Below are 27,957 nucleotides of genomic sequence, written 5' to 3'. Positions count from 1 at the left end.
TTGAGCAGCTCATACCCACCAGGTCAGGGAGGGGTACAGGATTCCCAAATTCAACCAGCCCCCATTCTCTCCCGACCTCAACCCGATCAATAATGTTTGGCCTATCTTAAAAGATATGCTAACCAAGCAACAGGTAAGGCCAGAGGGCCGGGAGGGTATGGCAGAGGCTATTAAGGAGGAATGGAAAAAGATTTCGGAGGTAGAGCTTTGAACTTTCATTGATTCCATGCCCAAACGAATAGAAGCTATTATTACGGCCTCTGGGGGTCATACTCGCTGGTAAATTTCTTTTAATTCTATTTTTTGTGTATATTTTTTAATAAATTCTAATTTTTAATATCCATTTTCTTTAATACTTCTATATTTTGAGCGAAGAGAAGTCTTTTATCTACTCCAACATCCCTTTTCGGGACTTTGACACTAACTAATTTTGCTATTTACATGGGTGATCTAGTGTTCTTGGCAACGGAACTCAGCCCTCTAGGATACCCCCTGTGTTCGCTCCGCACATCCTAGGGACTTGTACCACACACCGAGGAGGGAGGGAGGGATGGTTTGAGATCGTGGCATCCACATCAAAGCACGAGAATTTTTGAAACGTCCCAACTACACAGCCCTGAATAGCATTTTCTCGTTAGGCGGCCAACTCTAGAGCCCTGTTTGCTTCTGGAGAGTTCTGTCTAAAGCGGGTACAGTACTGTGCGGTGTCACTCAGCTGGCGCTTTAGGCAGACAACCGCTAGCACAGTATCATACTGTAGAAAAGAACGAAACCACCTTTAAATTCTCAACCCTAGCCCTTCCCAAAGCAGATTACGGTACCGGTACTACCGTTCAGTTAGCCTTCCTAACGAACTGTATATTTTACTCAATTCATTATGATACCATGACAATACTGTACCCGAGGTATCGCGTGTGTTGAGCTCTAATAACCGCCGAAACCCATCCCCCAAGAGATCCACAGGGTCGTGAGAACGAAGGTCTGTGAAGGGTACGGTATTGTGCCGTAACCCACATACTCGAGTACAGGTTCTCGCAAAGAATATTCTCTTTGATAACATGTGTGCTCTTGAGACAATAACTCAAGGGATGCCGCTTCATGCGGTGTGGCGGAGCCCCCCCCCCAACAAGCCTATCATACAATACGGGTATCCTGCAACCCACAGGCGGAGAAATTAGCGGGCCAGAGGGGAACCGCCAATGATATGGTATGTTGTGTCATCCAGTGTTTGTTAGGATAATGTTTTTCTCCCTTCTCCCCCCAACAAATGGTGTATATCCCCCGACAATGATATATCGATAAGATCCGCCAAACTTCGCCTCCTCACCCATCGGATCATCAACTTTCTCCACCACTCCTTCCGCCATGCCTATTATTTCGCCCTCTGACGGGAATATCCACCCTCAATTGACTCAGGCCCAGCCCGGCCCCTCAACTGCTGGCCAAGAGAGCAACACCTCCGGAGCCCAGGCTTCGCCTTTCCAGGGATGGGAGACCTATCCACTGATGTTAACGAATTACAACACCCTGAGTCAGAATGGGAGAGTGCTTTCGGAAAGGCTCAGTAGCGATTCTGAGAGACTATTTCGTGGCCCTACGGATGCTTCATTAGAAATATTGCAAGTTCTTGAAACCCCTGACCCGGATTGTATGCCACGAGTTACGCCTCCCCAGAACCCTTACATCCAGCTAATAGAGAATACTGGGGGTAGCGCCAGTGATCCAGCGGAAAGCCAACAGTGCTACGTTCGAGAACATATTGATGGTAAGTTGACCCATCAGATTTCACCATCACCCGCTGATTCTCCCCTACAGGACGATAGAAGATTCCATTTCAGATGCTTGTAGGTCTGCCAGACAGAGAAAAGCAGCAGTCACAAAACCTGAGTCTATCTGCGTGGAAATTGACACTTGCCAGCGCCATCACCCCAGGGAATTCATGGGCCAAGCTACCGATAACAGAGGAAATGCTCCGGAAGCTCTTGACCTTCTATAAGGTTTCCCCACACTTCCTGCGGGTTGTTCATTTTTTTGGGAGGCAAACCCGGGAACGGATATCATCCTCAGCTGCGTTCAGATGCTTGTTCACAGAGAAGGAGACAGATCCTGCAGCCCATGTCTCTGGTATTCTCTCCCCCAAACCAGCATATAAATCTCCCACTCTAACACCTCTACCACCAGAGATCTGCGTTAGAATGGTCCATGTTGAAAAGCATGGTAGAGTGGACCCAGATATCCCGAACGATGACCCTTGGTCGGTCCGCCAAATCGGGTATTATCAAAGATTTGACTACGAGGACTCCTCCTCCGTTTGTATTCACATACGGCCTCCGAAGGATGTAAATTCCCGCCTCGTTGAAGCCTTAGTCAAAGGAAGATTTAGTAAAGGATCGGATAACTTAAGCCCTATGTCGCTGCATCTTGCCTTCGTCACGACTGCTATGAAAAATTGGCAAGCTTACGTTGAATATTTGGAGTCCGAGCTTGTAAAGCATGTTAGTCCTCATGACGCCCGCCGACTAGCTCAGCACGTACACTAACAATCTTCAGAGAGAATGTGTCCTCTTGACAGACGAAGACTGGAAGGCTTCCAGGGAAGACGGGGACATCCGAGCAGGTTATTCAGACTTCCGGAAGCTGCAACGATACTTTCGTGACAAACTCCTGAATACGTTATCGATATTCGATTTAAATATGGATGTGATGGAGGGTTTGAAAATACATAATCAAAGGTTACGATCTCTCGGGCTACTTAGTCATGCAGCTTGCAACGATGCATCCGACATGCTCGAGCATAATACCTCCATGTTACGAGAACTCCGGAGGGACACGGAGACGATACTCGAGAGGACTGGAAGCGCAGCGCAGTTAGTGAGTTGGCTCCTCCCACCTCGCAAAATTATGACTGACACACCCAAGATTCAAGCACTGTTTGAAATTCGGAATGATACACTCATCCGGAGCTACACCCTAGCAACCAGCAAGCTCGTCGACATGGCAGCGGACAACTGTAAAGCCACCGCAAGCCTAGTTCAGATGGCACGAGATAGCCAGGGTGACGCCCAACTCATGGTACAGTTTGCCGGGCGAACAAAACGTGACTCTGTGACAATGAGAGTCGCAACCATGCTGGCCACACTCTACCTCCCCGGGACATTTGTCGCAGTAAGTGCTCCAATTCCCAGAGGGTTTCACAGCACACGCTGACCCACTCCTTCAGACTGTCTTTGGAATGGATTTTTTCCACTCGGACATTGAAATAGAGCATGGAAAGAAGATTTACTCGTTCTCCGTTGCGACGCAGATCTGGATATTCAGCGTGATAGTCGTGGTACTTACGGCGGTAACAGTAACGTCTTTTTGGTTATGGGAGCGGGGGCTACGGCGGAAGGACGAGGCAGTAAGGAGAGATTCAATAAAGACGGTATAGCTCCTGTTACTGGCCCTTTCCAATCACACGCTCAGTTACTAGTTCTATCCTTGCGTTCTCGCTTCTGTATATGTTAGAGCATGGAATGTATATATATAACTCCGGGCTCGCGAGCAAACTGAGTTACGGGTACAACAGGCCCTGGGTCCTCATGTGTTTTTTCGTTGATCGCACGAGAGCTTAATTTGCGCACAAGTAGCAAAGCACCCCAATATTGTCCCCTTTTAGTAAACCGGATCTAAGTTCATCAGTTTGTCCCAGCGCAAGTGCAGGGTCACCCGCCCAAACCATGCCCGCTGCACGAGCATCGCCCGTACTATGCCCTAAACCATAACTCCACACACGCACAAAACAGACCCCCCCCCCGACAAAATTCCAAGAGACCCCAACAATGATTTCTTCACGAAGTATCACTCGTGAGCTTTCGACTGCAGCGAAGCAAGTAAGCGCAACACGGATGAGCTAGCTATGAACTATATAACTCTGCCCCGCTGGAAGGATTTGCTGAGTTTTAGTGAAGGTTTTTCATGCTCGGAGGTCCTGGGTACCAGCCAAACACTGAAAATTGGACATATGATACTAAACAGGATAGGTTTCTGATTTTGATTTTTTTTGTGAATTGGTAGTAGTTTGTGTATCAGTCATAAATCTCCCAATATATAAATGGAGAAACTAATAGTTTAGCGTGATATCATAGGAAAAATAATAAAATAAGATTTGGTCCTTAGGATTGGATTTCTGTAACTCGGGTGTTCGACTGTCACGATTTGATTTTGAAAACACAATTTGAAATACCACCTTGGCAAATTTTATGTACTGTACATTATTACTACTCTTAATCTGCTACTCGCATGAGGTTATAAGTAATAATCTAAGTTAATGTTGCCTAAATATGATATCCAAATACCGGTACAATTTCAAAATCAAAGCTTGTATGGTTCAAGCATATCAAAACCTATACCAGACTTCAAATTTTCAAACTCTATAGACTTTACAACTGCAAGTATTATTGTAAAAAAAAAAAATATGTTTATGAAAGAGGAGGTGATAGAGAATAATGAACAGGTTGTTTTTTCTTTACAATAATGCAGGTAGTTGTAGAGCCTAACGTCAAATACCAGGTAATGACACAATACTGAGATATAATATAGTCTGTTAGGCAGAGACAACCTGTAAAGGCTCAGAGTTGTCTAGGCCAATCAAGATTTGTTTCTATAGATGGAAATTGTCTAGGAAGGCTTGAAATGTATACTCATTTTATTTATTACTACTAAGAGTAAAGTGAAGTAGGTAAAGTAGAATAGAATTGTAAAATAGTATTATATTGTTAAGGTCACTTCTCCGTTGCTTGATTATGTCTGAAATCTTGGGAGGCACTTCAATATTTATATTCTACATCTGAGTATTTATGGACTACATCTGTCTATTATACAACCATGTACCTCTCTGGTTATAACTTACAACGCCAGGTATTTTTCTAAGGTGTGAGCACCTGGAGACCCTAAAAATCACCATACTCTCTTTGGTAATTATGATTTTGCTAACTCGGAACTACAGTGTTCCCAATAGTAATTATCCCATCTTCAGAGATATTAGACTTATGGCCTGGTTCTCAAGTTGAACTGAGTTGGCCCCAATCGTCTCCCTTATTGATGAAATGATCAGTTTCATCTGCACGTTGTACTTGCGGAGGTAGTCATAATTTCAACCTTCCTAGGTTGCCTGGCTTTAAACCTCCATAACTCTGAATTCAACTAACAGATATCTTCTAGATAACTTCCTACTAGTTTGCTGGAAGCCATTGTACCGGATTGGCAGATAATCCCTTTGTTGGCAATCCTTGGCTACTCTGGGTAATAGGATTTTAATTGTTGTTAGTATTGAGAACTATTCCCACAACTATAATGCATTCCCAAGCCCAGTTGTAATACTCCATGAAGACCATTGGCTTCGCTGTTAGTATTCCTCAAAGTTCTAAACTCTTCTAGTTATCATAGGGTGGGTGTGAATATATTGGTTTCTTATTGAGATCCTTTGTTATTCGATACTATGTCATTGTGAAAAACTGTCCTGTTACTTACAGCCCATACCAAAGATGTCACATTCTTGAAGCCTAGTAACCCTCTGAGTAGTTGAGTAATTTACTCTGTTCTACTTTTCAAATCTAGCCGAAGGTCCCCTCTTATATATCCTGTGAACAGGATCTGGTCGGATGGACAGCAGTGACGTATACGGTATTATCCTTACACCTTCAATTCTGTGGCATTATAGTCACAGGACACAACTGAGATCGATATGTATAATGATATGCGGGCTAGTAAGGGGACCAGAGGGCAGTCTTGGAGACCAGAGCTTCCGATTCCGAGTGGGGTTACCCTACTTAGGGTGGTTCCTAGGTATCAGCTCCCAGTATTCCTAATATTATTACTCAATATACTTCACTTATACACTAAGACTTATTCAGTTCAATTTGCATTTTGTGGAATTCAATGTTCATTCATTGTGGTTTTTATCTACTTCTTTCAGAAGATAGGTAGAGAAAACCTCCCTATATACAGAAAGAAAACTTTTCTCTTCCTTCCTCAAACATACCCCATTACTTTAGTTCCCAGCCAATCAAAACCTTCAAGAAACTACATCTCTTTCTAAATCAAACTAAACCAACTAAGGGCCCTTTCAGCAAAAATGGAAGAAGTGGCTACCATTCCATTGTGAAACAGTTTGACTTGGTGAAATGGTTGCTTGAATTGTCAACCATTTTATGACAAAATTTCTCTTTGTAAATCTTCACTGCCCGTATGCTCCACTAGAAACTTTCACTCCTCCTACTCACTTTACATTATTTGCATTAATATCACTATTGTCAGCCATTGGATAGATGAGGAAATTATTTTACTAGATAAAAATTTTCACTTTGAGATTATTGAAAAAAAAAAATTTATATTCACATGACAACCATCTTGTTGCCATAGCATTGAAACAGGAAGGTTGATACAAGTGATGCCAAACGGCCGTTCCATTTCCAATTTTCAGAACAGAAGGAAACGGTCATTTGTATGAGCGAACGGAGCAGAACCATCGTATCCGCGAACAGGCCCTAACAGGACTTCATAAATCCACAAACCAGATTTTGAGCCTTACAGCACCGCAGGGAACTCTTGTAGATAATTACTTTTTCACAGATTTATTTAAATTGATAGATATATGTGTTACATATTAGCTTCAATCTTAGCCAAGTTACTTTATTTTTTCAAAAAGAGGAAATTTCCCACCGTATTGTTATTTTTTATTGGGGAGAAAAATTAAAATTCTCAATAATATTATTATCTCCACAATTATTATTTTTTTGGTTGACGCCCTTCAAACATGTTTTCCCGCTCTCAACAAAAACTTCTGAGGGTCAGGTTTGCGCAGTACAGTCTCAAATGAAATATAACCTATCCACAGGAAAGACAGCAATCATTCCTGCAAAATACACATTTAATGGGAAAAAAAGAAAACGAAACAAGCAAAGTAAGGTCGATCAAAAAACATCTTCAGAGTCCGAAGTAGCAAAGGCCATGGAGACGGGGGCAGAAATGAAAAGTGTAAAAAAAAGGCCAGACAACGGAGCTTTTAGTAACTCGAGCAAAGATGGAAGAAAGGGGAATGAGTGATATTGCGATTAGGCCAAGCCGTCGTCGTCTTCTTCTTCAATGCCTGGTTGATTCGTCAGCCATCGATACCTGAGTAGAGGCGGTTGGGGAGGAGTTGCCATACTCTTCTTGACTCTTAACAACATTGTTGTCTTCCACTTGTCCAGCTTGCTCATTTGATCGTATTGGAAGATCTTGTCGGCGAAGACTTCTGCGTCGCTGCTGTTGTCGGCTTCGAGCATATCCTGGATACCCCTATCAGTAAGATGTGTAACTAGTAGAAGCACTATACAGCACAAACATTCAAAAGCTGGAATTCCCTCGTACTCCGGAAGGTAGGATCCAGATCAACATAATTATCCAACGCCTTCGTCAAAGCAATCTTATCACGACTAGCAAGGTGACAGATCCCAGCCTTGAGGAAGTAATCCTTCATAGACCACTTCATCAAGTTACTCTCAGCACTACTCCTCGCAACCCCCTCATACTTCTCAACAGCCTTGGGATACATCCCCTCTAGTGCCGCCAAGTCCGCCATCTTCAAGAACGCCCCGTTGGCCAGGGACTCGGCGTTATCGCTCTGGAACCAGTCGCCAGCAAGCTCGTACGCTGCGACGGCCCTCGGCACGTCGCCGATCTCGTCCAGCAACTCCGCGAGGTTCTGCTGGTACGTCGCGGCTCTCCGGAAATTGCCTCTTAGCGTGAAGTGTTGGATTGCCTTCTCCAGGACACGGGCTGCGCTGCTCGGATCATCCTTTTTGTAAGCTTTGTAGGCTTCGACCAAGTTACTTGCTGCGTCATCGGGTTCATTGATTTCTTGCCGGATAGCGGCGGCTTTTTCGAGAGTTTGTCCGGCTTCTCTGCCTATTTAGTTTAATGGTGGGAGAGGGGTGGGTTAGCATTGTGTTGCTGACACGTAGGGGTATCATAGGAGGGGAACAACAGTGAAGCCCGAACCTAGTTTTTGTATACGGAAGGCGTTGGCTGCTTGGGTGTATAGGTCTGCTGCTATCTCAAGCTTATCTTGTTTTCCACCGAATAAGCTAAATCCGCCACGAGCAGATGATGCTTGTTTATCAGCCTGTGCTCACGTTAGTAACTCCCGTAATGAAGGGGGAATAAGATATCAACCTTTGCCAGAAGAGCTCTAGGATCTTGGGCCATGTTTTATTGGCGAGTTCTAAGATAGATAAATGTGAAGCTCGAGGTGAGATAGTTATGGCTGTGTCCTACGATGTTGCCGATGTCGATGGTAGGGTGGGGTTACCAAACTCTGGGCGAGTGAACACCTTTCTGCAAGTGCTTATCTAATATTAAGAGCCTCGCCCAGGTCCCAAGATCTACAGGTAAATTAATCTACTGTATGGTATTGGTACGGTACCCGAGTAGTGTTCGGTCTATTATGATACCGTATCATACTATATTTTTTTCCAACAGGTCTGTTCCCAACGTAAAAACAAAGAAAGACTCGGCATTCCCCTTTCCCCTTCCCTTCCAACCCCAACACTCCCCGACTGTCCTCAAAAAGGAAACCCTCTCCCGTTCATTTTTACCTCATCCACCTTCCAGAGAAGTTCCCTTCCTCACTTCTGGATCTCCTCACCAGCAATCCTTTGCCGAACCAAGCACTCCTTTGGTCTTCAAACTTCGTTACAATTTCCGACCCCATGGCACAGAAACAGAAGAATAATCAGGTGTTATTGAGCACACCTCTGCACGGATTGTACATTCCGGTGGGACTGATCCTCGCGGGTACAGCTATTATCGACTATAACTATATTCCCCATGCTGCGGGATTGGCTTTGCTTCTTGGTGGGCTAAAGGTCTGGCGAGGCAGTAGGTTTCCCTTTTCACCCCCGTTCACCCTGTCAATTTGGAAATTCGGAGCTCGTTTCCAATTCGCTCGTTCGTTGAAAGGCAAAATCAGCTGATTCCTTGAACCCCCAGATGCAAGAACAATCCTCAAGCCCGATCAATTCCAGGACTTTGAGCTCGTCGAGAGGACCGCGATCTCGCACAATGTCGGAATGTAAGTCAATTTCCTGATCCATAAACTCCCAGTCTTTCTGGTCGCTGACAGGAGCCCCCAGTTATCGTTTCGCCCTCCCTCGAGCAAACGACATCCTCGGTCTCCCAATCGGTCAGCATGTCTCCATCACCGCTACCATTGACGGCAAAGAAATCATCCGTTCCTATACCCCAATCTCTTCCGACCTTGACCGGGGCCACTTCTCCCTCCTCATCAAGTCTTACCCAACCGGTAACATCTCGAAGTACATCGCGAGCCTCAAGATCGGACAGACCATCCGCGCGAGGGGACCAAAGGGGCACTTTGTCTACGCTCCCAACATGGTGCGTGCGTTCGGTATGATTGCTGGTGGCACTGGTATCACACCAATGCTGCAGATTATCAAGGCCATTTTAAGAAACCCCGAGGACAAAACTCAAGTCGACCTTATATTTGCCAACGTCAATGTCGAGGATATTCTCTTGCAGGAGGACCTGGACGAGCTGGCGGCGATTCACGACAATTTCAGGGTTCACTACGTTCTCAACAACCCACCGGAGAACTGGGCCGGCGGTGTAGGATTTGTTACAGCTGACATGATTAAGGTTTGTCCTCCCCTTCTTCGCACTTTCACAAGAGGTGGGGCTAACATAATGGCAAAGGACAAATGCCCCCCGGCTGCCGCGGACGTCAAAATGCTCATTTGTGGCCCCCCGCCCATGGTCAGCGCCATGAAAAAGGCTACTAGTGCTCTTGGATACGAACCTGCCAAGCCAGTATCAAAATTAGATCACCAGGTGTTCTGTTTTTAAAAATGAAGACATGCTTTATGACCAGCTTGGCAGACGGAGTTGAACCTTTTTTTGAAGAGCTTCTGAACAGGAAAATACAGAGTATACTGATAGATTTATTAGCGATTTAGTTTGGCAGTTTATTGGATTGCTGGGCAGTTTGTCAATTTTGCTGACTGGCCGATGATTACCGCCCCTGCGCAAAGTTAGGGCGGGGGAGATGGAAGGCATAGATAGTCTAACTTGTTGCTTTTAACGTTTTAATTACTACCGGTAGGGCCCAATGGGTCCCAATGAGATGGGAGCTTTTTTTTTTTTCTTTTCTGAGCCGATTTGTGTATCACATATATACGGTACCCGCAAGGGCAAGATTCACATGTCAAAGCCTGCTTGGGGGGTGTTCGGTGACCCATCTACGCTCCGTAATCATTCTCCAGCGGGTGAACTGCAAACACGAATGCAGAATAATACTCAGGGATCAATGTTCACGACAAATCATTCGCCCACCCAAACCATATCATTCAAGCATACAGGGCATCCACCAATCAGACATGTCTCTAGAGTTTTGGTAAAACACTACCCACCCAAAGCCCCCTCAACTCTCGCCACCAAATCCACCTTTTTCCCATCAGTATCCAATCCCTTCCCCCCCAGCCACGCCTTCAACTTCGCAACCGTAAGCCTCCCAACTCCACCACCCCTCCAGGCGGCCATGACTTCATCCCCCTCCCCTCCTCCATCTTCAGCCTTAACCCTCTTCCTCGGCATGCCCTCCCCCTTGACCAGCGTGCTCCGCTTCGCAGCCGAAGCCGAAGTCCTCGCGGCCGGGATGGCGAGATTGCCCGCGAGCTTTTCCAACTCCGAGCCCCACTCCCGGCAATAAGTTCCTGCGTGCCTGTCTATAAGTTTGTATTTCGGCAGTGTGGTGTCGACTGGTTGGGCGGGCATATCTTCGTCCAGGGCAATGGCTTGTAGGATACGGTAGTGCCATTGGAGGGAGGGGTTGGAGTATTTATCCGGTATGTAGCCCTTCGGCATGTGCAGCTGTTTCACAACAGCGCGCATGCGGTCGATCAGGGAAGCGGGGGCTGGCATTTTTTATCAGCAATTACTCGACTCACTCACTCTTCGGGGGAGTAACGTGCATACCGCGAACAAGCTTAGTCTCTGGGTTCTGCCTAACGTCGTCCGCAAAAGGCAAGTGTACGAGAAAGAACCCCGGAGGAATAATCTGCACACCGTCGTCCCCGAGTTCTTCGACGCTGGGAAGAATAGCTACGATCTGTGGCGCGGCGTTCTTACGAGAGATGCACCAGGCGATGCCCACTTTCCCGTCCTTCACCAGCTTCGCGTGTAGCGCTGCGAAGACCCTCGTCGAGCCGATGTATCCGGTTTCGTCGGGGTATATGAAGTTCGCCGGCTTAACGTTCATGTCGAACCTCACGGCGGATGCAGGCTTGAAGCCGATAATCCTGATAACCGGCTCGCCAAAGTCCCTCATGGCCTTCATTTCCTCGGGGGTGAACAATATCTGCTCACCACCGAACTTGTAAGCCTTCCGGATCTCCGTCTTGTCGGCCACCTTCGCAGTCTCTTCGGCGAGCCAGGTCGTCACACCTTTCACTATCTGCGCCTTTTCGCCACCGGTGTAGACATAGTGACTCCTGGCCTTCTCCTGGCGTTTGAACAGGAGGTAGCCTTTCACACCGATTATTAGACCAGGGCCCAATTCGAGTTTGTTGGTGAAGAGAGCGCGCTTAGGTGTTGATTTCGACTTTATGCTCGAAACCATCTGCCTCAAGCGCATTTTACCGCTCACAGCAGCATGATAATCATCCTCCTCGTCTGTGGGGGAGCGGTACACGATATCATCGTAGAACTTTGAGGAGTCGAAGCCGCCTTTCGCTGGGTTGTAAATGAAGAACGGATCAATCCGGACGCCGAGGTCGTAGAGGTCCCGAGCACGAGTTACAGAGCTGTTCTTGAGCGCTTTGTCGGTGCTGTGCGGGTCGTCTTCGTCGGTTACTATGAACAGCCGACGGGATTGGAAGTTCGCAGCTTTAGTCGTGAATATTTGGTTCACAGCGAAGAAAACATTGGCCATGGAGACTTGCTCCTTGGCGGGTTTAAGGAGGGGTTCGAACTCTTCGGGGTCTAGCACGTACCGCCGCCACTGTTAACACTGACTCCAGGAACCGAGCGAGAGCTGATGATACAAACCCTCAATAAGGTTCTTCAACCCTTTAATCCCCTCCGCATCGGGAATATCCAGATCCAGCAGCAAATAGCAATGCTCATACCCTCCCCCTACCCCTCCACCTCCACCACCACCAGTATCAAACTTCGTAGCTTCGGTTCCAAACAGCAATATCCCCATCATGTCATTCGGGTTCGAAATAATCCTAGACTGCAGCACTCCATAGGCGCACCGTAATGCTGTGAGCACCGCCGAAGCAGGCGTGGAACCCTTCCTCTTTCCTTCATCTCCGTCGTCGAGCTCTTGGGGTGCCAACATTGTAGTCGAGACCTATTTCATGAGCTTATTAGCTCTCCACCGGGGGGGGGATCGTTAGAGGGTAGACTAGATCCATACATACATCGATAGCAAAGAGGATAGCATCCTTCTGGTTCGAGTATTGCTATTCCACCCACCACCATTACCCCTCATTAGCCACACACCCAACCCGGGGAGTAAATAAAATCAAACAAGATCAAACCTGAGAATCCTCCTCCTCCTCATCCTCATTCACGTCATCATCCTTCGGCGTCCATTTCCTGGTTTCCGCCATCTTCTCACAATTCCGATATCCTTGTTTGATTGCGAGCGAAGAAAAAGATGTTTGTTGAGTTTGCACGTCCCCTAAACGTTGCGGGGGGGAAGACGCGTTGTTGTCAGGACACCAGGTGACAAAGCTATCGTGCAGGTGGGAATGGGTGGCCAAGGGTACGGGATACGATATGATACGACGCCGTAGCCACTTTCCATCCCGGAAAAGCTAAAACCCCCCAAGCTCGGTAAGGTGAGATAAGGTAAAAGGCGAACCACCCCACCTCCACTACGAAAGAGGAAGAAAGAAGAAGAAAAAAATCCTGCACTCGAGCCGAACTGAGTCACTGCTACGGTCACCGGTACAAGTTTCTTGGCATGGGTCATACTCACCCGGTCAGCTCTACCGTACACTAGTTCTGCTCAAACCAATCAGAGTACCAGTATCACACCAAACAACCTAAACGTCCGGCTTGCCGCTGCGGCTATGATAACCAGGGACTGCGAGACCCTGTGGGCTGTTGGAGTGAGTGATTACCCATGATGCTGAGGTACACCCCACCCCACAGTCCCCGCTACGATACTGTACGAGTAGGTTATATATCGTAGAGGAGTCATGGCAGGACGGTACCGTACCCCGCACTCGTACGGGGGGGTCAGGCACAAAAGAAGAAAAGTGGTATCATACTGTGCGCTACGAGCCGCTGGGGCTCGTCTCGGGGTGCGACCCCTTCCACCCACCACCGCTCGACGGGAGCCTGGGGGGGTTTGTTGTTGTTGTCGTTGTTGTTAAATTTTGATATTATGATAGATGTATTGGGCTGGAGAGCCTCATCCATCAGTTGTGTTCCCTTCCCTTGGGGTTGGCCGAGGCAAGGGGAAATGGGTTATGACGCTGGGGTTTTAGTGATACACTACTGTGTTAATATACAGTAATACGATGTCACTACGAGTGTTTTATCCCCGACCCTTGTATCAGACGGTACCGGTATTTGCTCCTTACAGCTCCGCCAGGGTGGGCGGGCGTCCCACATCTTATCACACCCCGCGCAAAGCGGTGCGGAGGGAGGATGGAAGGAATGGTTTTGCTCACCAGACCATCCTTGCTTTGTTTCATTTGTTGTCCCTTTCCTGCTGCCTGATTGCCTTTGCGATAAGTTACACTGTGCTGCATCGCACTGCATCTGATACCGGCACCACACCGCAAATTAATCATCTGCTCTACCGTAAATTACTGTAACCTTCGCACCTGCCTGCTGATGCTCGTATCTAACTTGCATACGTACCTAAAATCACATTACTCGTATGATATGATATGCAGTCACCGCACAATACCTCTGACTTTCCATCAGTGATCCAGTAAAATGGGCGAATGAGCGCACCACACACAGCTTTACAACTTCCTTGCATGCTGGACTTTATGAGACGTCTTTGTTATAAATTTATAATATTATATCCTTCCCTTCCTCTCTAGGTGCGTGGATGACCATAGTACAGTACTGTACACCTCCAACCACCATAAGAATCATCATGTAAAACTACATATTATTATGTATTTTGCGGAAACAGGACCGCACTAATTGCGAAGAACTGGGGGGAGGAACGAAGATATGGGTGAGCTGATAAGCTGATAGAACAACAAAAAAATGTTACGAGGAGAATAAAAGTAGAACTAATTCATGACCTGTCAGTACGCCTAAACACCGAAACAACCCTGTTCTCTCTATGTATAAAAATTCCCATTCAGCATCGAGGCATACTACTGCACATGTACAGTAAAGCCTAATCAACGAGCCTCCGATTTATTTATTTTTGTTTCTCTCCCATCATCGTCTCCAATAACAATTCTATCGCCCTAACCAATCTGCAATGTCAGCCAGACCGATACCCAACCCCTAATTTGAGAATATCCCCATTCGGGCACCCCAGGTCTCGCCCTTGGGTGAGACGGTAATCGAATAGGGAAACGGATTGGCCTCATTGGTGGTGATCGGCGGAATGTGGTCCTTCTTCATGCTGGCTATGGTAATGATATTGAGAACAGCGGCCTGTAGCTGTGCCTCCATAGACATTCGGAGTTTGATACGCTCTATATATAGTGCATACAGGTCAGCTAAACGGTCTGAAAAAGCCCCCCCACGCTGGTAATATAACATTACGCACCAGCATCGGTCCTTGGAGAGACAACCGTAACACTCAGCACCCACTGCTCCCAGCACACTTTCTCCTCAGCTTTCGAGAACCAATTCTTCTTTGGGCGCCTCTCGTAGAACTCCACTGTGTACACTCGAATTCGGTTAACTTCACTGGGGGAGTGTAATGTTGGAAGGAAATCGTAGAATCAGTACCTACTACTTCCCCGCGTTGGGGCTTTGTTCCAACGCCTGCTGAGGCTTCTATCGATCCTATCAAAATATTTGTGCGTTGGTTGATAAGCTCATCGAGCTCAGGATCGTCTACTGCAGGCTATTTGAATGATCAGCACTATTTCCAAGTCGCGCAGCATGGCGTCTCATATCCCAGCAAGATCTCAAAACAAACACAGCAGAAACCCGTAATTGAAGATTTTCGCATACCAAAGTGAGATCGAGTAGGTCTCTGGTTTTCGGTCTGACAGTAGGGAAAAATCTGTGAAAGAAGACGGTTGAGATGACACCTATCCAAAGGACTTAAGGTTAGTTTGAAATTTTCGCAAAAGCCACACAAAATAAACTGCGGTATTGCAAAAGCAACTGATACCTTTGACAATATCCTTCACCAAAGAGCGATCGGCGAGGACATCCAGTGAGAAGACGGGCGGCCGTTCCATCCCATCGTCTTGGAGTGGGAACTCAAGTTTGGAAGGAAATCAGCCCTGGAGGGCAGGAGCGTGTCCTGGGGGTTATATGCCCCTCTAAGGGAAAGGGTATAATAAAGAAAAAACAGGATAACAAAGGTCGTGTGGATGTCTGGATGCCGGCGGTTGCCGTCGCCTTTTTCGAAAGGCTAGCTCGAAGCAAGTGCAGATTTTATTTCCCCTTCTTTTTGGCCGTGACTTGACCGTTATGTATGGCCCTTTGTGTGGACACGAGATGGGAGGGGGGAAGAGAAGGGCAATGACGAAAAAAAAAAAAAGGAGGGGCAGCGAACAGCCGGTTTCGTGCCTCTGAGGGGTACTCGTGCCAAGGTTGTGGCTAGCCGCCACAACCCCTGATTGCTCGCTGGCTCACAACCTGGGCACTCCTCCTGAGTGCCCGACAGCTCAACGTCACTTTTCAGCTCAATGTCACTTTGTGGCTTAAGATTTTTTTTTCCTTTTTTCAAAACCTTACTTGAATACTCAATATAATGTTAGAAACTTTTAATTTATATTATTTATCATACATCTATTTTCTCAACCTTGATTGTTGTTTAATACTTGTAATTATCAGCTTAGCTACTTTCTTTTTGTAGGCTTGAATAGCCCGGCGCTCTTTAACATATGCCTTCATTCCATCTAGTAATGGCTTTCGCTCTGCTCGCTCTACTCATTCTCTTGCATTTTTAGCTTTTCGTAACTGCTTTTCAGCTTTTTCAACTTCAATATCCTCTTTTCTTTTAGCTATCTGGCATGCATTTCCAACATAAATTACTCCACCTTTTTGAATCTGTCTTCTGTTCCGTGCCCTAAACCTTGCTCCCCTGGCATGTTCAGCTGCCTGAGTATGTTCTAAGTGCTCCATTGCAAGGGTTCCTGACTGTGCCTAAGCTAATCCACCTTATATGACCAGTTTAAGACGATTCTGAAAAAAAGGAGAAAGATTAGTAGCCTCGTGCTGCAATTCCTCCCCCTTCCTCTTCAAACTTGCAATAGTAAGAGGAATTGTATGTGGTGAGGAAGGTGGTGGTTGTGTTGTAGGTAATGGTAGAGAAACAACAGACTCTCATAGTTTTAAGATTACTATATCTAGATTGTATAGAATAAGTCCAGTGGTGCGAAAGGCAGATTACACAGTCGATTGCTTGAATGTTTGCTTGCGGATGGAGTCAATCATATCCAGAAACTCAACTTTATCAAACTCGCCATATCGAGTATGTGTTGCAGCTTCAACTGCCTCAGCGTGGTAATGTTTGTAGGGTTGAAATACTACGACATCTAGTGGTTGAAGGAGGTGACTAGTATGTGGGAGAAGGCAGAAGGGAATAATCCTGTGCTCATCACAGTAGTCGATAAACTGCTTTGTACAGTGCGATCCAAAGCCATCGAGGAGGAGGAGTCTATAGGTGCCAGAAAGTCTTAGTGATGAATATCTCTCAAAGTGAACCAACCACTTCATTGACAGTTCATCATTACTGTAGCCTGTATCAGATGTGCCAACTAGGTAATCATCAGGGATGGATGTGGCCATATACCATAGCTCTTGATGAATTACCCCTGGGACAATTATCAGAGGTGGAATAACATAGCCATCACCAGAAATTGTTTCACAAACTAAAATGAGCTCTCAATTTGTAGAGCTGCCAAGGTAGGATTGTTGTGTAGGATCCAGTGTAATAATCCACTGGTCTTTGCCAATTCCAATTTGGAAGCCAGTTTCATCAAAATTGTATGTATCTGAATGCTGAATAATATACTGCTCACAAACTGTCTGATACTTTTCAAACCATGCTTTTATCTCATCAGGCTGGTGCGCATTTTTGTGGTCGGCATCAATGGTACGTTGCTTGCAGATAAAATACTCGGAGTAGCGTTTAAGAAAGCGTCAGGTACATTGCTTACTAACAATTAGTGCTGGAAGAGTGCCAGAATGAGACTTTTGAAGAACCAAATTTGCACAGCCAGAAACTATTTGGAGTCATGCACTGGTTCCAACAGTATCAAGGCGGTACAGGTACTGGCATACTGCCAATTCTTGGTCCTCTGAAAGTACACAGTTTGTACCTGGCTGATCTTGCCTTGATTAATGATCTTTCTACAGACCACGGAGATGTGAAACAGGAATTTTATACGCTCGTGCAGTTGCAGCAATATTTAGTGAATGTTGTTCAGAATTTTGTAAGTTTGTAAGTACTGCCTGGATTCGTGATTCAATATGAGCATATGGTTCAACACACTGGCTGGGAAGTACAATGGATGATGAGGGAGCCATGATTGATGATGAGTTGATTCTGATGATGAAATGGTTGAATATAAACAAGCTACTTTGATATCATACTATATAATCAAGTTAAGTATACTATAAAATTAGACGTAATCTTAAGCCACAAAGTGATGTTGAGCCACAAAGTTGTGTTGAGCCACAAAGTAACATTGAGCTGAAAAGTGACGTTAAGCTGTCAGGCACTCAGGAGGAGTGCCTAGGTTGTGAGCCAGCGAGCAATCAGGCGTTGTAGTGGCTAGTTACAACCTTGGCATGAGTAGAGCATAGTTTATACTGGTACCCACTTGCAATAAAAGCATCCATGACTAAGCGGAGGTAGAGGAATGAAGGTGTAGTGATAACAACTGGATAAAACAACCTAGATATTAACTTACCCCCTCCCGTGACATGATAATACTCTCATCACGATAATTTCTATAGAAGCCAGGTTGTGCTCATGGGCTCAATGGATCAGGGACGGAAATCTTTCGCAGAATGGCGCGGGGCCACAGAGCATTTTTGCTTGGCAGAATGCGGGCATGAATGAAGATCAGGGCAAGTCTTGTGAGGTTTTGCGGGAATTACAGGGGGGCTCTGGCGATGGTTCATGTGAATCTAGGAGCATGGTGTCCATACCAGTGTCATGGGAACAGGGAGCAAAAATAAACGATAATAGGAATAATAATACTGTATTGATAACACACTCTAGCTGGAAAAGTGGGAGAAGCCACCTCTCTAGACCTCAATAGTTTATCCTGTCATGCATAGCAGTACTCAAGTACAGTCCTGTCCGGAAAGTAATGATACCCCTGTAAAATTCAGCCATGTATACCACTTCAAACCTAATGCCACAAAAATAGTTGGGAAATAAATTCAATTAAAAGATATTGTAAAATATAGATGATAAGTTTTGTTTTTATGAAATATTTGAAGTTTCTATCAGTAAAATAGTTCAATGAAGTACAAAGTTTAAATAACCTGTAAAAATGGACTAAAAAAATTATACTTGATTTGTTATTTTTTTTCTTTACAATCTATCGCAGTAATAATATAGCAATATGTCTACACTATATTTAGGTAATCAGGAATCAGGATTTATGATATAAGTCAAAATTTAATTTGCATGTAACGATCCCTCTCAGGATAGTTGGTTCTTGGCGACGGGGAACGATACTTCTCTTTCTGTTTTCTTCTTTCTTTGTCTTATGATAGCTCTAGGCCTCTGCCTAGGTTACCGATAGTACAAGACCTTTGTCTTCTATCGGGAATGCCTATCGTAAGCTTTCTCTAGCTCATCTTCGTGAAGGACTCTTCTTGGCGTAACAATAACGGTGCAATAAAGATAAAGATCATAAAGATGTTTTATATTCGTTTAATGTAATAAGTAGGAAAAGTACTTAGAATTTAATCTAATTTTATTTAAACTTATACCGCCAACACTGGCATATGACGAGCCCCCGCCGGCACAGGGATACCGCTAACCGGTATACCACTAATCCTAGGCTAACTAAGTCTACGGTCCCGCACCTGCCATCTCTGAGACATGCCCGCACGGAAACTAATTACAAAACCATCAAACAACCCAGCGCCCTCTCCAGTCCAAGTCCGTAGCCCCTCTGGTATGAAGCCAACCAGCACCAAGTGTAGCCGAAGCCGAGCAAGAGACCAACCCAACCAGGTTTCTCGTCCAACAAAAATTAAAACCACTACCACTTGGTCTGAATACCGTCTCGCGAAACCCCCACCACAATAGAAATCCAACAAACAAACTCACATATCGTACAGGCGACACAATGGCAGAGAGGAGGTGACCAACATGTCCACCTCTCGCATCCGCATGCCAGGCCGTTGACCCTATAAATCCACTTTGCCAAGTGCCTCCGAGGAGCGTAATGGTGAGGAGGACCTGTACCAGCTGCCTGTCCCCCAAAACAAACCCATAAACAAAAGAAATACGTAGAGGTGGTGACAGACCTAAAACAGTCAGTGGGGCCTATCTCCCACCCATAATGCCATGTCCCTGCCAGCCATGCCCATTGCCAAACCAAAGAAACCAAACAAACCCCACAAAGCCCAGCACGCAAGACTCAAACAAGTCCAACCAGGTGGTTACAGCCCACTATCCGCACAGGTGGCCATCAGTCAACTGGTCCATTGAGGAGCTTTGCAGCATTAGCAGCTTCGCCCAACAGCCCAAGCTAAACTGGAAACACTTAAGTAGACATCACCCAACTTGACGCATGCCCGACTGGTGCTCGCAGGTGCCTCTCCCCTCCCAATCAGCCCCCCCCAAGCTCCACACACCAGGCATCACAGAGCCCATCCAGCCTCCAAGCTCCTCAGACAGATCAACCATCCGACAGCCACAGGACAGCATATACTCAGCTCCACCAAGCAGCCACTGGTTGTGGCCGCCCAACAGAGCCCCAACCCCCAACACCATATAGCCAAGTGGGGCCCACCAGCCACAGCCGGGAGCCACAAAGGAGGCAGCACCAACACCCGAAGGCGCTGGCACCAGCCACACCGTCTGACCCAGCCAAACCGAAGTCCAACCAAGCCAGGAAAGAGTCGGCAGAGCCAGCAAAAGGCAGCCCCACAGGTCCAGCGTGAAGTCAGACCGAACAACGGGCAAGAGGTACCCCCAACCGACGCGACAAGAAGGGGGAGGGCGAACGAACAGAAGCAGACAAACAGAAGGTAGGCCCTACTTGCAATGGGTGAAGCTGCCAACCACAGACCACAACCGAACCACCCAAACGTACAGACAACGCGAGTGTCTGGCAGTAAATCGTCCCACACCACACCAGGTAGCAACAATAACTACACCAGGATGTAAGATTTTTCAGGGTCAAAGCCATCCCCGCGGGTGCGAGGAGGAGACGCCTGACTGAATCGCCGTAAATGCCACAAGGACAAAACTCTAAGGGAACGGCGATAAACAACATGGTAGGACTCTGACCGTAGAAACGTAAAGTAACAAGGCAGGGAGGGGCCGGCAAGGCCCCCTCCCTGGAGGAAGTGATGCGGCCAGTACGACGTGTTGATACTTGGGAAGGTCATCAGTCTAACCCAAGGCCGTTTTGTATCACGAGAACTAAGAACTCCATTAAAACCCAACAAGAGACGTGAGCTGGTCCAAAGAATGACACGGTGATCCCCACAAACACAGTGTTCAATCCCCCCAAACGAAGGCGAAACCTGCGAGTAGACGATAGACAGGAAGCCGTCGACATTTTACCGTAAAGGGCTCAGAAGCGACCGTGATGAGTGCTTGAAGTGCTAGCATCGTGAGATAACCAACCCAACGAAATGAGACGCAAACAAATTATCCGCCACGCAACACCTACCAGACCTCAACACCAAAGACCTCTGGAACTACTGAGCAAACTCAGATATCTCCCCCAGAATCCAAGGCATCAAGGCCCACCATGATGGTGAAAGAAGTGCTCGGAGCGAAGCGATGGCAAGGACGAGAAAAAGTACTTAGAACAAAGCATGAAGAATCTATCTTCCTCGGCCGCCTCGGCCTCCTTATATAGTATTCTTCCCACTCGTAGTCATGTGACCTAACGTGGTCACATTGGCGAAACCAAATCATAGCAAACTAGTTATGTGACCAAAGTGATCACATGCACAAAACCCATGGCCTCATAGTGAGGTCATGCACAAAAACTCATAAACCAATCATAACGCAATAAACAAGTCATATGACTCGACAGAGTCATATGCGTGAAACCAATGACCTCATAATGAGGTCATGTGCGAAACATCAATCATATGCGCAAGGCTTACCCGCAAGGCATACTCGCAAGACATACTCGCCAAGCGCAAGTCCCATGACTCATACTTGAGCCATGTACGAAAGCATCACAAATCCCACACATAATAAATCATATAACCTGAATGAGTTATATGCGTAAAACAACAACATACCTGTGACTCATAACTATGTGTCACCTGAAATCCTTTTCCATGCCAAGCCACGTTCGTGACATTAGCTCTCCTCCTCCTAAGCCTGAGTCCCATCAGGCTTTTGATCCCAGTTTCAATAGTTCCCGTCCTGCAGAGCCCATGGTCCTTCTCAGCTTGTGGAATTTTTCATCTGCTGTCCTCCATTTGACCCTTACTGATTCTAGAGTCACATTCGCTATCTCGATCGTGTGCCCCTGATTATTGTTCAGCTGTCTTAGCTCTACGATTGTTTTGTCGTTTGCCGAAATTGTGGCCTTGGCTTGGCTAAGTTGTTCTCGGAGTCCACATATCTGCCTGTGTAGGCTCCTGATGTCTGGTTCCATATCTGCTGAGGAGTTTTGGGCCCCTCCCTCCCTGGACTGCGTCCTCACGGCCCATGCCTTTCTGGCATCCTCCCCTTCTAACTCTTTCCTGCTTCCATTCTTCTGCGGGTAGAATCGCACAGATATTTTTTGTGCCCTGTGTATCCTGTACCCATTTCTGAAGCATTGTTGTCAATGCTTCAGAACGTGGTCCGAGCATGGGCCACGCTTTCGACATTCCCTCGGGAACCATCCCGAGCCTTCTTTGACGCCAAAGTGTGTTTGGCAACCGTCATTGTAGCATACCGTCCATGACATGGCGTCATGCTGTGCTTGTTGTTCCCTCTCCTTAAGTTCTTCGTCAGTTGGCCCCATGAATGAGTATTCGGAGCTAGCGGGTGTGGTTTGGCGGGGGCTATCACCCCAACCTTCGTGTTGTTGCAATGGAGCGGGAGTCTTTTCCTCGTCTATGTCTTGGTTGAACGTGATCGTCACCTGGGCTGGGCGTGCCTGGATATTGCTGGTGGAAGGTTGAGATGGCATCTTGTGCATTTTCAAAGTTGTGTGCGAAGTACCAAGTTTTATCATGTTCGGGAGAATATCCTGTCCACATGGCTCGGTATTGGAGGTGACCGTGGAAGAAGCGGGAGTCGACTATTTCGTCGAGCTTGTATTCTGGCTCTCCGTCGAGTTCGATCAGAAGCGGAGGAATAAGTGTTGGTGAAGGAAACTTATTGTCCTTGTGTAATTCGAGGAGTGAGATGTGGAATGTGTTGTGTATTCGCATTGAGGGGGGAAGGTCGAGTTTATAAGCTCGACTATCCACTTTTTCCAGTATCTGGAATGGTCATATTTTCTTGTAGTCCAATTTCTTTGATGGTTGCGTTGTATGGATATTGCGTGGTATTAGCCATACTATATCTCCTAGTTGTATGTTTGGATCTGGTCTTCGGTGCTTATCGTATTGTTCCTTCTGTCATTGTTGTGCTTGACTCAATTCGTATTGTAATGTTTCATGTAGTTTCCCCATATCGGTTTTGTCCGGTATCACATCATTAATCGTATGATATGTGGTCAGACTTTGTGGATGTTGTCCGTAATTTGCGAAGAAGGGTGTTGTGCCGATTGTTTCTTGCTTTCCATTGTTGTATGCCAATTCGGCCATAGATAGCAGCTTGTACCAATCATCTTGTTGATAATTGACATAAGCGCTTAAATATTGTTCCAGTATGGCATTTACCCATTCCGTTTTTCCATCCGTTTGTGGGTGGAATGTTGTGCTCATTCTGTTTTGTATTCCCATTTCTCCGGTTACTTTCTTCCATAGTCCCGATGTGAATAGTATTCCTCTATCGATAATAATATTCTTTGGGAGGCCGTCAAGTCGAAAGACCTCTCTGAAGATTGTTTGTATAAAATCCCTTGTCTTGATATCTTTTCTAACGGGAATGAAATTCCTCATTTTGGTTAGACGATCCACCACGACCAGGATGCTATCGCAATTTCCTGATGCCGGTAGGTCCGTGATGAAATCCATAGCAATTGTTTCCCATAGTTGTTCGGGAACTTCGCTTGATTTTAGTAACCCATATAGTGAGTGTTTAGCTCTTTTCGTCCTTTGGCATATGTCGCAGTTCTTGACATATCGTTTGACATCTTCGCGCAGTCCTGGCCAAGGGAATGACCTTGTGATGAATTCCGTGGTTTTAGCCGTTCCTCAGTGTCCTGCCATTCGGATATCATGGTATTGTCGTATGATGTCTGTCCTTATCCCCTCTTCTTCCAGGATCTATTGTTTTCCGTCGTATCACATATTTCTGTCCTTCCATTGGCATAAACCCAGAGCAATTCCTTTCATCTCCTTTTTCCCTTCCCCTAAGGCTTCTCTTATTGCCTGAATTGTTTTGTCTTTCTCGTTTGCATTCTCAATTCCTCTTTCCTCTGTTGATGTGAATTGGATAACCTCCATTTCCTCGCAGTAGGTTTTTGGTAATAGTATTTGTGTTTTTTGTTTGATTCTTTCGTCTTCTTTCGTTTGTGGTTTGTCACTTGCAATCCTTGTCAGAGCATCTGGCTTTCCACTCTCTTTGCCTGGTCGGTATTTGATTTTGAAGTGGTATTTGCTGAGGTGTTCATCTATCTTATCTGGCGGTCGTTCAGTTCTTTTGTAGTCATGAACGGGACCAGGTTCTTGTGGTCGGTTAGAACTCGGACTGGAGAGTTGCAGTTCAAAGCGTATCTCCTCCATTCTTTTAATGCTTGAACTATTGCTAATAGTTCTTTGTTTGCAACATCATAGTTGCACTCTGTGGGGGTCATTGTCTTGGATCGGTAAGACACTGGCCTCCATTTCCCATCATCGCATTGTTGCGATAGTATGCCCGTGCATACATATTTTGAGGCATCCGTTTCTATCATTGTCCTTCGGTTTGGGTTGAAATGAACCAGTATGGGTGCCGATGTTAGATGCGTCCGTATTGCATCATCTGCTTTTTGTTTGGTTTCTCCGTATTCCCATTTCTCGTCTTTCTTTGTTAGGTTATAGAGTGGTTTTGCAAGCCTGCTAAATCCCTCTATGAATCTTCAATAAAAGTTGCAGAATCCCATGAAGCATTGAACATCCATCTTGTTGTTAGGTTTGGCTCAATCCCATATGGCTGTTGTTTTCACAGGGTCGACCTTGACCCCACTTCGATTGATAATAAATCTGAGGTATTCTGCTTCTTCCTTCTGGAATTCGCATTTTGTTGGTTTGATCTTCATTCCTGATCCTTGTATTGCGGCCATGATATTGCTGATATCCATTTAGTATTGTTGTATGTTTTCCGAGTATATGAGTACATCGTCTAAGTATACGATGCAACATATGTCGAGGTACTTATTAAGTACTTTGTTGATCCATCTCTGTAATGAAGCCGGTGTGTTGGTTAGCCCGAAGGGCATAATCAAGTATTTGAACATTCCGTATCTTGAGGCGAATGTAGTCTTCTATTCGTCTCCTGCCTTGATGCGTATATTGTGGTATATGTCCTTGATGTCCAGTTTGGTGAAGTATTTTGCTGACCACAGTCTGTCCGGTGCTTCTCCAATCAAGGGTAGTGGATATTGGTCTTTCTTGGCAACCGAATTGAGGGCTCTGTAGTCCATGCAGAGTCTCACTTTTCCGTCTTTCTTTTTGACGAATAGTATTGGGGATCCTCATGACGCGAAAGAGTCCCTGATCCATCCTCGCTTTAAGTTTTGCTCGATGTACTTCCTAAGTTCTTTGAGCTCTGCTTCTGCTAGTGAGTATAACCTTTTGCAGGGAATCTCTTTTGTCTTTCCCGTTTTTTCATCTTTGTCCAACTGAATTTCGTGATCGATTCCTGGTCTTCGAGGTGGTAGCTCTGTAGCTTCCTCTTGGAATAGATTTGGGAATTGGTAATATTCTTTTGGAATGAATTCTTTCCATCCCTTTTTGCTTTGGTATTTCTTGTCCTTGATTGCTAGTTCTGTGCTGATGTTGATTTTTGCTAGAACTGCTTTTTCGTCTTCGTATGTCCATTTGAGAATTCCTGTTGTATCTCCTCTTCGATAGTACCGTCTAAAGGCTTGTGCTGTGATCTCTTTGATCTTAATTCTTTTTGTTGTATCGAGCTGGTTTTGGTCCATACTTCCAAATCCCTTGCTTCCTCTTGTGGTTTCTTCCAGTTGACCTACTTCATGCAGATCTTTTTTGTTGATTTTTTCAATTATCAACTGTGCGATTCGATTGCCTTTCTGGACTTGGTAGTTCTCTTGAGCTAGGTTGGCCAGGACCATTTTGATTTCACCTGTATAGTCGACGTTGATTACCCCTGCCATGGTCACGAGCCGATGTTTGATTGCTAGACCACTGTGGGGTGCTATTCGTCCATAGGTGCCTTCTGGAAGTCCAATGGCTATTCCCGTCGCTATCATTGCCTACCCATTGGCAGGTATCTCCATTCCTTCGTTTGCATATAGGTCGTGTCCTGCTGCCCCTTTGGAACCCGTGGCAGGCATTCTTGTCTCTTGGTCCAGCCTTTGTATCCGGACTCTCTTATCTTGCCGCCTCTTGTCGAACTTTGCATGCAAAGTTTCTTCTTCTGCTTCTCGTATCGGTGTTGAGTAGACTATAGGCGAACTGTTGAGATATTGTGTCGCACAAAGTTTGCTTGTAAAGGTCATCTTGTTCTCGTTCCAATCGCTCGTCGGATTATCCTTTCATAACCATGGCATCCCTAGGACTATCTCATGGTTTTTTAGATCTGCTACTTGAAAGATTGCTGTTTCCCTATGGCTGTCAATGTCCATAGTTCCTGTCGCCGTATGGGTTATACGACCCATACCACTTGGCTTTCCATCTGCTAAGTAGACTTGTCTCGCTTTCTTCGCATGTTTGGTGTGGAGGCCTTATTTGTCGCATATTTCTTTGTCAATGAAGTCTTCGGTGGCCCCGGAGTCGAGCGATGTATATATTGTCGTTTCTTTGTTTTCTTCATTGTATATCTTCGTTTTGATTATTATATGATCTCCATCTTCTTCTCCCCTTTGCATATGTAGTACTGTGTAGTAGTTCGCTAACTTGATGGGTTTTCAAGGTCCACATCTTGCATCTTCCAGACCACTGTTTACTGGAGACCCTCATCGTTTTCCGCCGGTGAATCCTCTGCTATCATTTCGCCGATGTTGCTTCTTTTTTGATTTTGGATATGATTATTTCCAGCAGCTCTGTTTTCGTTGTATCCGTTGTCGGGTCAGCTTCTGCATTCTTGTATCTGATGTCCTACTTTTCCGCACCTCAGGCAGAGTTTCCCGTTGATTCTTCTGGCGTATTCTTCCTTAGACAGGTTCAGAGCAGGTCCTGCTCTTGATGTGTCTAACTCCATTGGCTCACCGGGTGGTAATGCTCGACTTTCTCCTTGAGTTGCTTGTGGTTTGAAGGTCCCGTCCACATTGCTGGATAATTTGACCACCCTGTGAGCTATAGTGTTTTCAGAGTTGCTTCGAACCATGTTTAATTTGCTTTCTTTATCGATTGTCCATCTTGCAAATCGTTTGGCTGTCGTATAGCGCAGGTTGGAGATTCCCCATGCCTCTCGGAGTCTCTCGCTGCAGTTTCTCAGGAGGATGATGTAGAGAGTCGCATCATCATACTCGGCCTTGTATTCCAATAGTCGGCATTCATTCCAGTATGCTGAGAATGTTTGTTTTCCTTGTTGGAGTTTTTCTAGCTTTCGTCTTGCTGTTTCTTTGGCGTTGGGATCTCCGAATTGTTCGAAGAGTGTCGCCTTGAGCTCTTCGTATATGACCCATTCCCTCTAATTCCTTCCATCTTGGAAAGGCATGATCCTGTCACGAACGTGGCTTAGCGAAGAAAGGGTTTTCCAGGTGGCACATGGGTATGAGTCACAGGTATATTATTGTTTCACGCATATGACCTATTTGGATTATATGATTAGTTATGTGTGGGATTTGTGATGCTTTCGCACATGGCTCAAGTATGAGTCATGGGACATGCGCCTGATGAGTATGCCTTACGAGTGTGCCTTACGGGCAAGCCTTGCGCATATGATTTATTTTTCGCACATGACCTCATTATGATGTCATGGGTTTCGTGCATATGATTCAGTTGAGTCATATGAGTTGTTTATTGTGTTATGATTGGTTTATGAGTTTCGCACATGACCTCGCTATGAGGTCATGGGTTTTGAGCATGTGATCACTTTGGTCATATGATTAGTTTGTTATGATTTAGTTTCACACATGTGACCACTTTAGGTCACATGACTAAAGGCGGGAAGAACACTATATAAGGAGGCCAATGCCGCCAAGGAAGATAGGTTCTTCACGCTTTGTTCTAAGTACTTTTCCTCGTCCTTTCATCCCGTGTCGGAACGTGTAGGTTTGGTGCCGATCCAATCAGAGCCCTTGATTTCTATCTCACGAT

At 45.8% G+C, this 27,957-nt stretch overlaps 5 protein-coding genes; 2 read left to right on the top strand and 3 right to left on the bottom strand.

The window, feature by feature from the left end:
• Nucleotides 1-1,365: 1,365 nt before the first annotated feature.
• GSTUM_00005223001 (uncharacterized protein) lies at nucleotides 1,366-3,430 on the top strand (the record flags this gene model as incomplete). The annotated part of the gene is made up of 8 exons (XM_002837233.1): nucleotides 1,366-1,648; nucleotides 1,713-1,765; nucleotides 1,816-1,844; nucleotides 1,889-2,124; nucleotides 2,182-2,495; nucleotides 2,551-2,871; nucleotides 2,920-3,165; nucleotides 3,221-3,430. 8 exons carry the CDS (start codon nucleotides 1,366-1,368, stop codon nucleotides 3,428-3,430), a joined length of 1,692 nt encoding a protein of 563 aa, XP_002837279.1.
• Nucleotides 3,431-6,712: 3,282 nt separating this feature from the next.
• Nucleotides 6,713-8,330, bottom strand: GSTUM_00005222001 (uncharacterized protein). XM_002837232.2 has 5 exons: nucleotides 8,197-8,330; nucleotides 8,023-8,146; nucleotides 7,367-7,929; nucleotides 7,190-7,310; nucleotides 6,713-7,129 (listed from the first exon to the last, which is right to left on the bottom strand). Exons 1-5 carry the CDS (start codon nucleotides 8,227-8,229, stop codon nucleotides 7,095-7,097), a joined length of 876 nt encoding a protein of 291 aa, XP_002837278.1. The 5' UTR covers nucleotides 8,230-8,330; the 3' UTR covers nucleotides 6,713-7,094.
• A 234-nt stretch (nucleotides 8,331-8,564) lies between these two features.
• Nucleotides 8,565-10,241, top strand: GSTUM_00005221001 (uncharacterized protein). XM_002837231.2 has 4 exons: nucleotides 8,565-8,901; nucleotides 9,013-9,094; nucleotides 9,156-9,678; nucleotides 9,736-10,241. The coding sequence occupies exons 1-4, from the start codon at nucleotides 8,733-8,735 to the stop codon at nucleotides 9,883-9,885; spliced, it is 924 nt and encodes a 307-aa protein (XP_002837277.1). The 5' UTR covers nucleotides 8,565-8,732; the 3' UTR covers nucleotides 9,886-10,241.
• Nucleotides 10,242-10,342: 101 nt separating this feature from the next.
• Nucleotides 10,343-12,653, bottom strand: GSTUM_00005220001 (uncharacterized protein; the record flags this gene model as incomplete). XM_002837230.2 has 5 exons in its annotated part: nucleotides 10,343-10,952; nucleotides 11,014-12,018; nucleotides 12,085-12,391; nucleotides 12,462-12,503; nucleotides 12,582-12,653. 5 exons carry the CDS (start codon nucleotides 12,651-12,653, stop codon nucleotides 10,441-10,443), a joined length of 1,938 nt encoding a protein of 645 aa, XP_002837276.1. The 3' UTR covers nucleotides 10,343-10,440.
• A 1,479-nt stretch (nucleotides 12,654-14,132) lies between these two features.
• Nucleotides 14,133-18,140, bottom strand: GSTUM_00005219001 (uncharacterized protein; the record flags this gene model as incomplete). XM_002837229.2 has 6 exons in its annotated part: nucleotides 14,133-14,720; nucleotides 14,795-14,917; nucleotides 14,980-15,097; nucleotides 15,208-15,287; nucleotides 15,371-15,461; nucleotides 18,126-18,140. The coding sequence occupies 6 exons, from the start codon at nucleotides 18,138-18,140 to the stop codon at nucleotides 14,527-14,529; spliced, it is 621 nt and encodes a 206-aa protein (XP_002837275.1). The 3' UTR covers nucleotides 14,133-14,526.
• Between the last annotated feature and the right edge of the window lie 9,817 nt (nucleotides 18,141-27,957).

This window comes from Tuber melanosporum (genome assembly GCF_000151645.1).
Source record: "Tuber melanosporum whole genome shotgun sequence assembly, scaffold_18, strain Mel28".
NCBI classification, from domain to species: Eukaryota; Fungi; Ascomycota; class Pezizomycetes; order Pezizales; family Tuberaceae; genus Tuber; species Tuber melanosporum.
This window is presented reverse-complemented; position numbering and strand designations above follow the sequence as displayed.

What these genes read in the sequence shown, in the direction of transcription:
- GSTUM_00005221001 (XM_002837231.2), top strand. Translation starts at nt 8,733, where the DNA reads ATGGCACAGAAACAGAAGAATAATCAGGTGTTATTGAGCACACCTCTG. An exon ending in GCTAAAGGTCTGGCGAGGCA is followed by an intron (nt 8,902 to 9,012) that starts GTAGGTTTCCCT and finishes TTGAACCCCCAG; the next exon opens with ATGCAAGAACAATCCTCAAG. An exon ending in TTACAGCTGACATGATTAAG is followed by an intron (nt 9,679 to 9,735) that starts GTTTGTCCTCCC and finishes ATAATGGCAAAG; the next exon opens with GACAAATGCCCCCCGGCTGC.
- GSTUM_00005222001 (XM_002837232.2), bottom strand. Translation starts at nt 8,229, where the DNA reads ATGGCCCAAGATCCTAGAGCTCTTCTGGCAAAG. An exon ending in CTTCCGTATACAAAAACTAG is followed by an intron (nt 7,930 to 8,022) that starts GTTCGGGCTTCA and finishes TAAACTAAATAG; the next exon opens with GCAGAGAAGCCGGACAAACT. An exon ending in GTTGTTAAGAGTCAAGAAGA is followed by an intron (nt 7,130 to 7,189) that starts GTATGGCAACTC and finishes CGAATCAACCAG; the next exon opens with GCATTGAAGAAGAAGACGAC.